This window comes from Lampris incognitus, chromosome 13 (genome assembly GCF_029633865.1).
Source record: "Lampris incognitus isolate fLamInc1 chromosome 13, fLamInc1.hap2, whole genome shotgun sequence".
Taxonomy (NCBI): Eukaryota; Metazoa; Chordata; class Actinopteri; order Lampriformes; family Lampridae; genus Lampris; species Lampris incognitus.
In genome coordinates, this window is record NC_079223.1 from 25,544,426 (window position 1) to 25,559,037 (window position 14,612).

General features: G+C 43.6%; 1 protein-coding gene across 3 annotated transcripts in view; it reads left to right on the forward strand.

The window, feature by feature from the left end:
• The window catches only part of slka (STE20-like kinase a), a 52,651-nt gene that overhangs the window by 26,062 nt on the left and 11,977 nt on the right, over positions 1 to 14,612 (forward strand). The window contains exons 9-16 of one of the 3 annotated variants that reach the window (XM_056292293.1): positions 139 to 1,443; positions 2,013 to 2,143; positions 3,656 to 3,779; positions 4,647 to 4,826; positions 6,479 to 6,571; positions 12,617 to 12,746; positions 13,493 to 13,617; positions 13,745 to 13,936. In XM_056292293.1, the coding sequence (XP_056148268.1) occupies positions 139 to 1,443; positions 2,013 to 2,143; positions 3,656 to 3,779; positions 4,647 to 4,826; positions 6,479 to 6,571; positions 12,617 to 12,746; positions 13,493 to 13,617; positions 13,745 to 13,936 (2,280 nt within the window). Of the gene's footprint in view, positions 1 to 138; positions 1,444 to 2,012; positions 2,144 to 3,655; positions 3,780 to 4,646; positions 4,827 to 6,478; positions 6,572 to 7,195; positions 7,268 to 12,616; positions 12,747 to 13,492; positions 13,618 to 13,744; positions 13,937 to 14,612 lie in introns of all 3 variants that reach the window. The other 2 variants (XM_056292294.1, XM_056292295.1) reach the window with 2 other exon arrangements.

The following is a 14,612-nucleotide window of genomic DNA, read 5'->3' on the forward strand; positions in this document are numbered from 1 at the left end:
TTAGAACGTTATTAAAATTATTTCTGAGCCGCAACACTAGATGCTAAAGCTAATCAAGCATAATGAATTTTTTTTTCACAGCCACCATGCTGTGACTTTCTCCTGAATAACTCTGTTTTCATCTCCCCACTGGTTCAGGTGACACCTGGCCACAGGCGGGCACCGTCAGACACCAGTGTAGCCAGCTCAGAGGATGAAAAAGTTCCTCCGACTACCTCCACCCTGGAATCTGTCACAGAGAAGATGGAGGTTGATGCAGCTGTGGACAGGACCAGTGATAAGCTTTCTGATGAAGGATTGGGGACAAGTGAGTTCGACAAGACTGAGGAGGACAAACTCATTGAGGTTTCTGATGCCAGTAATGAAGACCTGGCCCCTGAGTTACTGCAGCCTACTAAGGAGCTCATCTCAGAGGAGCTGTTAGTAGCTGAGCTGGAAGAGGGACCCTCTGATGAGATTTCTACTGAACCCATGGTATCGCAGCCAGAGGAGCCATTAGATACAGCCTGTATACAAGAAGCTGTGACAGTTAGCCAAGAAACAGGGGAGGAGGAGAGGGAGACGCAAGAAGATAATAACACTGAGGATGAACTTCCTGAAGTAGTTAAAGGAGTTATGGAACCCCAAGAGAAGGAGGATAGAAAAGAACCAAGCACAGATGAAATTGTGGCGACTCCTCAGGCTGTTATAACCACAGAATCAGCAGAGCAGCATGAAGGTTTACCAGAAGAACTAGATTCTATATCAAGAGAGGTGGTGGAGGGAGAGGAAGAGGGAAGAGGACCTGCTAAGGAAGTAACCTCACAGGAAGCGACAGAGGAAAGACAGCCACACACAGTTGAGGAACTTAACACAAGAGTGGAGACTGATATGGAATCAAACTCTGAGTCAAATGTTAAAGTTGCAGACGTAAATGGAGCCATAGACATACATTCGAGCACAGCTGAGTTCTCCGCTGAGATCTCTGTAAAGAATGAGACCACAGAAGAAGAGCCCTGTCAGGTGACCAAAGAGGAGCCTGAAGATGAGGCTCTGGAGGTGGAAGAACACCCTGCAGAGGAGGCAAAGGCCAAAGAAGAGGTTGAACCAAAGGAGCAGCCAGCAGCCAAGTCTGCAAATGAAGTCAGTGAAGAAGCCAAAGACACCGCTGGGGATTTGGAGCCAGTGATCATTTCAGAAGTTGCCTTTGATAAGGAAGTGGAGGAGAGGGGTATTAAGGAAGAGGAAAGCACTTCCAAAGGTGCTGTCTCTGGCCCTGAGAGTGGGACAGAGTCTGAAACTAAGACTGAGCAGGGAAGCTCTGCGGTGACCGGTAAATCAGATGTGGAGAAAGACTCAGACTCTGGGAGCAGCTCTGCTGCTGATAGCAACAGCCTTGACCTAAATCTATCCATCTCCAGCTTCCTGTCCAAGAGCAAAGAGGGGGGATCTGTGTCTGTGCAGGTGATACAAGCCACTCCTTACCTACAATTTCAGTTATGATTTTATCAGCATGGGTAAAGCAGATATATATATAAACTTAGCACAAAAAGTAAGGAAATTTGTGTTTGGTAGATTATTTCTTTGTTGTAACAATGATTCTTGGCAATAAATCTTATATCAGGCACCTGATTGTCAGCACATGGGGTACCAGAAGCTCAAAACAAGAGTCAATAGCAACGGCAAAATAAGCTGTTTGGCATTGGCAGATAAGATTTGGCAAATTTTTCATGGGCGCAACCCACATACTCGGCTCTGCTGTTCATCCCGCAAATGCATGTTCCTTAAACATGTGGCACCATTTAAAAGGGAAATAAACAGGCTTTCCAACGGTATAAGATTTATTGCCAAGAAGCATTGTTACAACAAAGAAATAATCTACCAAACACAAATTTCTTTACTTTTTGTGCTAAGTGTGTGTATATGTGTGTGTGTGTGTATATATATAGCAGAGATATAGATCATAAGTAGGACCCCCAGCTGAAAGTTTTCAGTCTCCATCGGGTTTTTTGTCGGTCTTTTGTTTTTCTCAGGACCTGAAACGGCAGAAGAAGACTCTAAAGAAGACGCGTAAGTTCATGGTGGATGGCGTGGAGGTCAGCGTGACCACATCGAAGATAGTGACAGATAACGATGCCAAGAATGAAGAGATGAGGTTCTTGAGGTTGGTCTGTCACCAGTCTGCTTGTTACAGGCCTAAATATGGAACACGACCCATTTTAATATGCCTGCCTTACAAAGTTCTACTTCACCTCTCAACTCTCCACAGCTTTTTACAAATGCTAAATTAAATGCAGTTAAAAATTGTTATAGATGCTGGTTTTTGTTACCATTGTCTTATTTTTCTTTTTCGAGGCAATTGAAATGTTCCTACCTGCCTGTTTCAGCAGTGTTGTCTGTTTTCTTTCGATTTAGATCATAGCCTCACCACCGTAATGACTCAGTAGACGGATTTCCATTAACCTGCTTAAATTGCAAACTAAAAACAAAGTAATGGAAACACGTAAATTTCGAAAAAACTCAAAATACCGCAAAATGGTTCATACACTCTCATGAGGTGGTTTTTCAGACAATTTTACAAAGCAATATTTTGCAAAATTGAAATGGAAACAGATTTTTTGCATTTAAGTCAAGGTAGCCAGTTTATAAAGAGCAATGGCTATGCGCATCTCGACTGGAACTGGCTCCCTCGGACATGATACGGCAGGCGCCACAAGGGGGGCTATTTGCATTGCATAACTCATCAAATGTTAAGCGAGTCATTCTGAAGTTTTGGATCCACAGGACCTCTGTAAAATCATGCTTTTCTGTTATTGCGTGCATCACATGCCCTCGTCGCCTACTATTAAACACTACCGCGTTATTGCGGTGCATGCAATGGAAATCACCGTGCAAACACTTATCAGGTCTTGGAGATCTGTCGCCATATCGCCAGAGGAGAAAACCCAGCTTTAATTGCATAACATCACTCAATGGAAACACGGACCATTCGCAATTGTGTTTTGTCGACCTTTTAAAAAAAATTGCTTCTTTTTTGCGCAAAACTGCAATGGAAACCCACCTAGTTACTGCTTGTCAGTCCATAACTGTAATAACTGGTAACCAGGGAACACAGAAGATAAGCCAACAATCAAAAGACAAAATATTGGATTTGATTGCTTAAATAAGACTGATTGCAGTGAAAACAAGATATAAAGCAATGTTTCCATGAGGTTGAATTACACATCTATATATACAGAATTCTTATCCATTGCTTGGAATCAGTATTTTATGCAAATCCTAAACTTACTCAAGACCTAGATATAATTGAATTCATTTTGAAAAATTAAAGTGTTGATAGGAAAAAATGGCCCTGTTCCGCTACATAATGACCATATATTTAATTTAGCTAGTTGTTGACCCTTTGCCATTTCACACACAGTGATATTTGTTGTGAGAAAAATGTTAAGCTATTGCATGATATGGTGTTATTTGGCTGAATTTATCTATCTTGAAGATGATCCTGAAGCTGGTAGCAAGATCTTGATGAAACACATAGGCAATACTATAGCGCACTGTAAGCCACTATCAGCACACATTAAATTAACCACTAACCAAAGTTCTTAAACTCCTGTATGGCATTGTGAATGGAAAATATGCTAGAATCCTGTTTACATCATTGTTGTATCATCTTCAGACGGCAGGAGCTGAGGGAGCTACGTCTCCTGCAGAAGGAGGAGCAGAGGGCCCAGCAGCAGCTCAGCAACAAGCTGCAGCAGCAAAGAGAGCAGATCTACCGGCGCTTTGAACAGGAGACCACTGTGAGTCAACCAGGGATGGGGGTGTTGGATCATCAGATGCTTGATCTTATTCCTATTTGGCTAGCTCCCAGGAAACGAGCTGATTCATCTCAAAGCTGATTCTAAATCTGATTACAATAATGTAATCAAGTATATATGCAAACGTCCGCGGTGGTGTAGCGGTCTAAGCACCGGCTTTGTGTCGGTGCAGTTGCCCACTGGGGACCAGGGTTCGCGCCCCGGTCTCGTCAGATCTGACTATGGCCGAACTCGATGAAGCAGCAATAAATGGCAACGCTGTCTTTGGGAGGGGGGGCGGAGTCAGCTTGTGTTCGTCACATGAATGCGTCTCTGTGTGTGTTGCAAAAAGCAGTAGTTCGGCCTGGAGTCGCCTTGTCACGAAAGTGGCGAGGCATCTCCTTCGAGACTGCCAGCCGGAGAGATGCAGTTGGCGAACGCATGCAGTATGATGGTGGGTGTTTGAACTAGAAAAAGGATCAATTGGCCACTAAATTGGGAGAAAAAAGGGAAAAATCAGAAATAAATTAAATTTAAAAAAAAGTGTATATGCAAACTAGAAACTGCTAGCTTCCTTGAGATACATGTACTACATCTGTCATTTTCTTTGGTCCTTACTGCTGTAATAATCCAAAATTGGTTTATTAGTGGGCCTTGTTGTATCATGAAATCAGCTGCAGTGAAAGCCCACCAGCTGGTTAACATGTTGCTATTTTTCTTCCAATCCTCTTAAGCAATAAAAGCCTTAAACTGGTTTGATGGTATCTGTCAGTATTAATTTGATGCTGTCTACATATTCTGTGTGGATGCTTTTAAGGTCATCACTTGTTAACAGGCTCATACATATTTCTGATGGTTGTGTCAATGCAGAATAAGAAGCGCCAGTATGACCTAGAGGTGGAGAACCTGGAGAAAAAGCAGAAGCAGACCATTGAACGACTGGAACAAGATCACACCAACCGGCTCCGGGATGAGGCAAAACGCATTAAAGCAGACCAGGATAAGGAGCTGTCCAAGTTCCAGAACATGCTGAAGAATCGCAAGAAGGAGGTAAGGAATTGATGCTGTATTTCTGAGGTGGTGGAGGGATCAGGGAGAGATTTGCATGAAACCCTGCATGGAGGTGCCTTCACTGTGTGGATTAGTGCCTTTCTGGTAGAAGTAGCGTGACATTCCCAAACGGTGTAAGGGTACTTTTTTTTTTTTTTAACAGCTTGCCTAGAGGCCCTCTCGGCTATGACACAATGTCATGACAATCCTGTTTTTGTCTTGCTGCCCTGCCTAGCATACGTGCAAATGATAGTGACTGGCAGATTGTGCTTTCTCCCTCTTAGCTACTGCTTGCTCCATGTTGTTGTATCCATTATTCATCTACCCTGAGGCTTCCGGTGGCTTCTGAAGCAACACCGAGTGCTAGCAAGTTTACTTCTTATTTTTAGAAAAGGGCTGAATGAAAGTCAATCCTGGAGAAAGCAGAATACCTTATTATGATGTTGTGCTTGGCTTGTGATGCGTATCGCGAGCTATGTGGCTCCTGTCCCATATCTTAGTCTTTTTCAGAGGGGTTCCATATGGCTCTTAGTCTGCTTTGCTGTCTTATTCTTGCTTACCTGATGTTTTGGGTGTGCTTCCGGGTTGTGCGTTTTGCTCTGTGTAGGTTTTCAGTTCAGCTTTACTGCTCTTTCCAGCCCTACATTGTGCATTGTTTTTGCCTTTGTAATCATGGTGCTCCTTTTTATGTATTTACTGGGCTGCTAAGAGCATATTATCAGTACGCTCAAAAATACTATCACTGTCGTTTCAAGTAAACTGGTTGCTTCAGCTCTCTCGGCAATATAATAGAACCTAATATGTTTACTTTTATCATTATGTAGTTGGACAAATGTATGCTAATACCAAATGACTATATATGTATTATTTGTACACTGTTATACTCTTTTATTCATTGAAATCTTAATGGCATTATCAAAAGCTAGAAATACATTTCAAATACATGAAAGTTGTTACTGTTTGATATAACTAACCATGTCTGCTGTATGAGTGTGTGAGGTGGCTTTGGTGATGGGATGGCTGGTTTCCTGAGGTTTTTCAGTGTATGTCTGGATATGTGATAATGGCCTTGTATCAGAGTGACTGCAGTGGAAAAGTCTTCACAAGTTCAACAACATTTTACGATTTGAATCTAAATTTAATAGTTTAAAGCAAAATTGTATTCATTGATCTATTTTACAAGTGACTGACAATTTCAACTGACTGCTGAAAATTTGAGTGGATGATGATTCTACCTCAGTTATTCTACTTTTATTCTGAAAAAGCCAGTCTGAATTGCTTTGGGACTAAATCATAGGCAAGGTAAGACAAGGGAACCTGTTCCTGAGACTAACATCTTTTGCTATGCAATAATCGGACTTTCTACATCAAACTCCAGACATAAAATTACTGAATAACCCATGTTAATCAAGCACTCAACTACTGGTGAGATCTGAAAGGCTACTAATCAAAAGAGCAAAAAATTCCCAATGACATCCAATGCATGAGAATCTAGCATGCTAACACTGTATAAGGTGGTGGCTTTGGGATTCAGCATATCTCCTCTCAAATAGAGAGTACCCTGCATGTCTCTCCGTTATTCTCTGATGCCTTTAGAATGCTGTTCAGACTACAAAAACTTACAACAACCAGTGTCTGCACACAAACTATAGGTGAAACAGGAAGTCGGACAGTCACCCAAACACATGAAAAAAGAGCTTATGAAACGCTTAAAGGAGGACCTGGCGCTCATTAAGAGTGCAGAGGTAAACTATCACCTGCCCTTTCTCTCTCTCTCTTCTTGTGTCTCACACACAGTCTTCTTTCACATGCTCTCTCATTTACTGCTACCCTCAGAATGTCATTCTGACTCTTTTTGTAACACACATGCAATGACAGACAGATTAACACGTACAATGACGGTTGTTGTTCCCACACCGGAATCCTGTACACACAGCTTTCTGCAAATCTGTTTTCCCCTTGCATCCTTTAGAACAAAACATTGGTTGTGTTGAAACGATAACCCTGTAATAACACTCCGTTAGAAAAGGTATGGTAGCATGGAAAGTAATTTAACACAGACCTGCTCATATCCAAGCTGGATTAAATGCAGATGCCAGAGTTTGAAGCCACTCTCCAGCATGAGAAGATGAGAGGAACATAATAACTAATTCATTGACTTCATCCTAACACTGATTTTGAACTGCGCTGTGTGCCTCACTCACCAATGCTCCTGAAGTAGAAAAGGGCCAGCTCTTACATAAAGAAGGACAAACCGGTGTGATTGAGTGTGTGCGTGCGTCTACACGCGCGTGTGCTTGAGATCCTCAGCCTGCAATGTTACGTCTATCCCTGATCAGGGCAAGTACGCTGTGTGCTCTCCTCCGCAGGCAGTGGCCCAGGTTATGATACAGTCTTTTCAGTTGTCCTCATGCGCTCTCTTCAACGCTCAGATGCAGGATGTAAGTCACCCCTACCCCCACTCTCTCTACCTCTCTCTCGGTTACTGGCCCATTTTTAGTTGTGTGCAGTTTTTCTCCATAGTGACAGGCGTGTTCGTTATGGTTCAAATTTGGATTGAGAATGACACATATAAGCATGGGCTGTGTCATTTTCTTTGTTGTTGTTGTGGTTATTGTTTTGGAGTGAGTGTCATCATCGCTGTGTTGGTTGCAGTGATCCTCCACTCTCCTCCTGTCTCCTTCTGTCCTCTTCAATATTTCCCTCCACCAAACCACTTGTACTCCTCACTCGGTCTCCATTGTTTTTGACCACTTCTCCGCTCTTAATATCAGGCTGGATGGGAGCGTCTAAGCAAGCGTGTACATTGGTCTTGCCCGAGACAGTGTATCTACCAAGACCCATGTTTCTGTAATCCATGTTTTCCCAACTGCAGCCCAAGTTAAAAAAATGACTGAGTCTTTGCTACTTGGTCCCCCATGCATACCTCTCAGTTTTTCCATACTCTGTGCTGTGGGAGAAAAATATCAAATAGAATGAAAGTACAATCCTTAAAGTGACTTTGCATTCTGTGCAACTCAGTTACTGCAAGTTGGTTATATACAGTGCATCCGGAAAGTATTCACACCCCTTCACTTTCCCCACATTTTGTTATGTTACAGCCTTATTCCAAAATTAATTAAATTCCTTTTTTTTCTCATCAATCTACATACAATACCCCATAATGACAAAGTGAATAAGGTTTTGTAGAAATTTTTGCAAATGTATTAAAAATAAAAAACTGAAATATTGCATGTACATAAGTATTCACACCCTTTACTCAGTACTTGGTTGAGGCACCCTTGGCAGCGATTACAGCCTCAAGTCTTCTTGGGTACGAAGCTATAAGCTTGGCACACCTATATTTGGGGTATTTCTCCCATTCTTCTCTGCAGATCCTCTCGAGCTCTGTAAGGTCAGATGGGCAGCATCGCTGCACAGCTATTTTCAAGTCTTTCCAGAGATGTTCAATGGGGTTCAAGTCTGGGCTCTGGCTGGGCCACTCAAGGACATTCACAGACTTGTCCCAAAGCCACTTCTTCGTTGTCTTGGCTATGTACTTAGGGTCGTTGTCGTGTTGAAAAGTAAACCTTCGCCCCAGTCTGAGGTCCTGAGCGCTCTGGAGCAGGTTTTCATCAAGGATCTCTCTGTACTTTGCTCCATTCATCTTTCCCTCTATCCTGACTAGTCTCCCAGTTCCTGCTGCTGAAAAACATCCCCACAGCATGATGCTGCCACCACCATGCTTCACTGTAGGGATGGTATTAGCAAGGTGATGAGAGGTGCCTGGTTTCCTCTAGACATGACATTTGGCATTCAGGCCAAAGAGTTCAATCTTGGTTTCATCAGACCAGAGAATCTTGTTTCTCATGGTCTGAGAATCCTTTAGGTGCTTTCTGGCAAACTCCAAGTGGGCTGTCATGTGCCTTTTACTGAGCAGGAGCTTCTGTCTGGCCACTCTACCATAAAGGCCTGATCAGAGTTGTCCTTCTGGAAGGTTTTCCCATCTCCACAGAGGAACGCTGGAGCTCTGTCAGAGTGACCATCGGGTTCTTGGTCACCTCCCTGACCAAGGCCCTTCTCCCCCGATTGCTCAGTTTGGCTGGGCGGCCAGCTCTAGGAAGAGTCCTGGTGGATCCAAATTTCTTCCATTTATGAATAATGGAGACCACTGTGCTCTTCGGGACCTTCAAAGCTGTAGAATTTTTTTTGTACCCTTCCCCAGCTCTGTGCCTTGATACAATCCTGTCTCGGAGGTCCACAGACAATTCCTTTGACCTCATGGCTTGGTTTCTGCTCTGACATGCACTGTCAACAGTGGGACCTTATATAGAGAGGTGTGTGCCTTTCCAAATCATGTTCGATCAATTGAATTTACTACAGGTGGACTCTAATCAAGATGTAGAAACATCTCAAGGATGGTCAGTGGAAACAGGATGAACCTGAGCTCAATTTTGAGTGTCATAGCAAAGGGTGTGAATACTTATGTACATGCAATATTTCAGAGTTTTATTTTTAATAAATTTGCAAAAATTTCTACAAAACCATTTTCACTTTGTCCTTATGAGGTATTGTGTGTAGATTGATGAGGAAAAAAAAGGAATTCAATCCATTTTGGAATAAGGCTGTAACATAACAAAATGTGGGGAAAGTGAAGGTGTGAATACTATCCGGATGCACTGTAGATTTAACTGACTCCTTTTGCCTGCAACTATAAACTTAGGATGAGATGAGTATGTTGAACCTCAACCTATATATTCTCCCAGCAAACATGCCTCTTTGGAGCCTATGTGGGGCCACTGTGGGCAGGAACAGAGGGCCCACTGTGGGCAGCCCACTGTGGGCCCCGTTACCGGCATGAAATGCGGGGCACGTGTGAGCCCCACACTAAAGGCGCCCCAGTGGGCAGCCCACACTAAGCAGAGTGGGCCCTCAGTGGGACCCATTGTGGGTCCGCAGCATGCCCATAGTATGCCCATACTTTGGGCTGGGAGCAGTGGTCCCACACGTGCCCATAGTGCCCCATGTGTTCCTGGTATGCTAGTGACATTTATTGACAGCCAGCTCAAATAAAAAAAATGAAGAAAATGTAAATTATACGAAGAAAGAATTTATTGAAAATTAGAAACAACTGGAATTGAAAAACAAAACTGTATACCAAATTAAATGCTTTTATAAAACAGAACAACAAACATAGAACCACATTTGAACACAATAAGAACATTAAATATAAAAAAAACCAAACATTAAATCTATTTATTTTTTGCTCCTTCCTCCGTCTCAATCCCTGGCATTTCTGAGCCACATTTTGATGGCAGCTTCCACCTCGGATGCTGTGGCCCGGCTGCTTTTTGTCACAGCATCTGAAGAAAACAGCAATTGAAATGTAAGTGCACAGTATGAGTTAGCCACAGGTGGAGCATTTAATCTAGCCTGGGATTCCATTCACCTGTTGGGGTAGAGGCAAATCTCGAACAGAGATATCTCGAAACCTGGGCAAGTAAAGCCAAAATTATCTGTATGTGGCCGTGTTTTTTTTATTTAGGTAAACTGACACTTTGATTGTTCTGTGGACTCAGGTGGGGCAAAATTCAAATTAAACCACCCAAATCCAACTTCTTGGAGTATTTAAAGTAATGAGGATTGGCACCACCTCTTGACCAAGCCCAAACTGAACCAGGGCTGTAGGCTATATTTACTTGTGTACTGCTAGAGTGATGGTGTGTCAAGTTTATTACTGCACACATGCACATGTCAGATGTTTTGCAGACTATATGAGACTACAATAAGTTGCTGTGTGTGTATGTTCATTAAATTTCTGAAGGTTCAAAATTATTGAAATTGTAAAGTTATGAGTAAGAGTTAATCTGTAATTAATTTGGTTAAAAAAAACAGCATGAGCTGCTCTATGGGAACATTTAAGGGACAAAAAAATTAACAAAAAAACTAGTGTTCTTTCTCTTAACTATAATATGAAACAGCTGCGACAAACCAAAAAGTTGAGACGGTACTTGTCTTGTTGGATGGGCAGTTTTAGTTAAGTATGGGATGGACCGGTTATACCTTGGACAACTTGTTTACTTTTTACTGTCATTTTTGCAGAGGAGACTATATGCAGCACTGGGCATGGGCGGTAAATAAAAAGTTTGAGTACCGCTTACCCTAAAGCAGTTGTAATCTTAAAACGTTCTAACTGTACTGTCAACAGGGGGTTGACCTCAAAGGTCAAAACTGCTGTGGGCCCCGCATGGGCTAACCCACAGAGGGCCCATGTGGGCTTACTGTGGGCAAGACCACAGTGGGTTGCCCACAGTAAACCCACATAGTTGCCTCAAAGGGCAAAACTGCTGTGGCCCCACATGGGCTGACCCACAGGGGGCCCATGTGGGCTTACTGTGGGCAAGACCACAGTGGGTTGCCCACAGAAAACCCTCATGGGAGCCTCAAAGGGCAAAACTGCTGTGGGCCCATATGAGCTTACCGTGGGCAAGAGCACAGTTGGGCTTGCCCACAATAAGCCCACATAGGGGCCTCAAAGGAACTACTGTGGGCCCCGCATGGGCTAACCACATGGGGCCCATGTGGGATTAGTGCGGGTTTGCCCCCGCCCACATTGCCCCACAGTAAACCCACACCTACCCACAGTGGGCCCACACGGGCATGTTTGCTGGGCTAGTTTTAAAATATGCAGGGGTTATGGAGTTCACTTTTTAGCATACAATTCCTTGTAATCTAGTTGTAATAAGACAATCGCTTATGACTTTTTTTTCCACAATGTCTAAAAGGTGAAAGGGGAACATAAAACAGCTGTGCAGCCATCGCATAATGGCTCAGATGTTTATGATATTGGGCATATCTTGAACACTGAATGCCAATGTCAGGTGGTCTTACCGCAAACTTAGAATTCACTACCAAAATAGCTTTTATTGCCCAAGTAAGGTTGGACACTTTGAGGAAATTGAATAGGTGGATTATGCACATGGGTCATAACAAAATTCAAAAAGGTATCTAAGAACAAATGTACATCTCGGTGGCATTGTTTACTTTTCACTCTTTCCGTATCCATTGTGGATTGTTGTCATCCATGATCTCTGACCATCTCTTCTTTCAGAGTTCGGTTAATGATGTGATATCTCCGTAGTGCAGTGCTCTGTGTCGTGCTTAACTTGAGCAGTGGTTGACTTGATGGTGTTGATGAGACTCGTACAACTTCATTTCAGGCTCTTACTTTATTTGTGACACATTGGGCCTCATTCATCAATCGTTTGTATGTACAAATTTGTTCGTACACACCCATAGAATTTTTTCCGCTCTCAAGATTGTTTGACAGTCAGAAGCAAAGCCTGACGGTAATTTGTAATTCCTTCCCCCTAACATCTATTGTCTACCTCTTGCAACAAGCAATCACCCAGGCTTGCAAAGTGTTAGCCAATTAGTGTCTTGTCTAAATTCAGGGGTTGCCCAGGTTCTACACTGGTCTCCAAGACAAACTTCAGGGTTAAAAAATTCCATAGGTGTATAAGAACAAATTTGTACATACGAACAATTGATGAATGAGGCCCATTGTGCTTTTCTATATCTGCAGTTTTGCTTTCTCTCTCTGTCTCTTACTCACTCCTGGTCTCCCTTTGCAAATGTTCTCTCCTATTGTACACTCTCCATTTTTTCTCTCTCTCTCTCACTGTACTCACTCCAGTTTCTCTCTTGCTCTTTCTTACAGTCTCTTTTCTGTGTGTACTTATTCTGTCCTGGTCTCTCTACCAGCTCCTCACTGCTCCTACCAACTGTTTCTCATTCCCCCGGCTCCGTAGGAGCAGGAATTCCTGCAGAAGCAGCAGCAGGAGCTGGACGCAGCTCTAAAGAAGATCATCCAGCAGCACAAGATTGAGATCGCCACCATTGAGAGAGAGTGCCTCAACCACAAACAGCAGCTGATGAGAGGTAGGTGGCCGTGAGGGGCAGATGAGATGAACTAAGACATGATTGATTGCTAACAACAGCAGCTTATTAGGGGAGGGGACATGTGTAATTTATACTTTGGTGCTAACTTCAACCGTTCAGCACTTTGAATAACAACAATATTCAAATTAGATACGATGAGCAAATTCAAATAGAAAGGGAGAGGATGCCCAGCACATTCATGAAATGCCTTCAGCATTGCTTTGAAGTTTGCTGAGGAAGTACAAGCTAAGGCTTTAGTGGGTTGGGGATAACTGGCTCTTAAAGAACAGTAAAAACCACTCAGCTGGTCTTGCCCCTGTGGGTTTTTTAAACATTATTCTAGGGAGTAGGCAGACTGTGAGTCATTTACTTTGTTTTGATCACCAACTGTCAGCTACCCCCACAGATATTTGCTGGTCATATCATGGTTCAGGAAATATTACATACTATAGTCTCTTTAAACTTAGAGTAGACACTTTGAGATCCACCAAAGGAGGAGTATGTGCTCACCACCATGGTACAAATAATGACTACATCACATATAGACATGAGAATACCAAAGCTCTCTATGAACAGGTCTCTTCCAGCTTGCCCAGCACGCTGACGAGATTGTCTGTCTGTTGTAGTCATCAGTAGAATGTTTCGTCAAACCCGTCTTTACCAGCCAACATGCAGGTGCATGTCTGCTAATGCACTCCTCTGCCTTTGGAATCCCCCATTTGTGTCTCTGTCTCTGTGTTTTGCAGCTCGGGAGGCGGCCATGTGGGAGTTAGAGGAGCGTCACCTTCAGGAGAAGCACCAGCAGCTGAAGCAGCAGTTAAAAGACCAGTACTTCATGCAAAGACACCAGCTGCTGAAGAGGCATGAGAAGGTAAGGGCTGAGGAATAAAGGAAACCTGCTTCACTGAAGCATATTGTAAACACACTAATATAGAGTGCCAATGAACACCCCTTCTATACCTCACGAACCTGCTTGTGTGTGTGTATACATTTTGTAGGAGATGGAACAGATGCAGCGCTACAACCAGAGGCTAATAGAAGAGATGAAAAACAGGCAGACACAGGAGAGGGGTCGCCTACCCAAGATACAGCGCAGCGAGGCCAAAACCCGTATGGCCATGTTCAAGAAGAGCCTCCGCATCACTGCTGCAGCGGGCACACCGGAACAGGAGAGGGAGAGGATAAAACAGGTAAGGACACAGTGGCCCCATACCTCAGAGCACTTAAAAGATTTACAACTTGGGCTTTTGGGTAGCGTAGCGGTCTATTCCGTTGCCTACCAACACAGGGAACACCTGTTCGAATCCCTGTGTTACCTCCGGCTTGGTCGAGCGTCCCAACAGACACAATTGGCCGTGTCTGCAGGTGGGAAGCCGGATGTAGGTTTGTGTTGTGGTCGCTGCATTAGCACCTCCTCTGGTCGGTCAGGGCGCCTGTTCGGGAGGGAGGGAGGGAGGGAGGGGGAACTGGGGGGAATAGCGTGATCCTCCCACGCACTACATCCCCTGGCAAAACTCCTCACTGTCAGGTGAAAAGGAGCGGCTGGTCAAGTAAAGTCAATTTTATTTGTATAGCCCAATATCACAAATTACAAATTTGCTTCAAGGGGCTTTACAGCAACACAACATCCTATCCTTAGACCCTCGCATCAGTTAAGGAACAACTCCCTAAAAAAAAGCCTTTAACAGGGAAAAAAATGGGAAGAAACCTCAGGGAGAGCAACAGAGGAGTTGCTCCACATGTATCGGAGGAAGCATGAGGTAGTCTGCAGCCCTCCCTGGATCGGCAGAGGGGGTGGTGACATCTCAGAGTGGATGGCGACACACCACCTGAAGCTCAATCTGGACAAGACAGAGCTGATGTTCC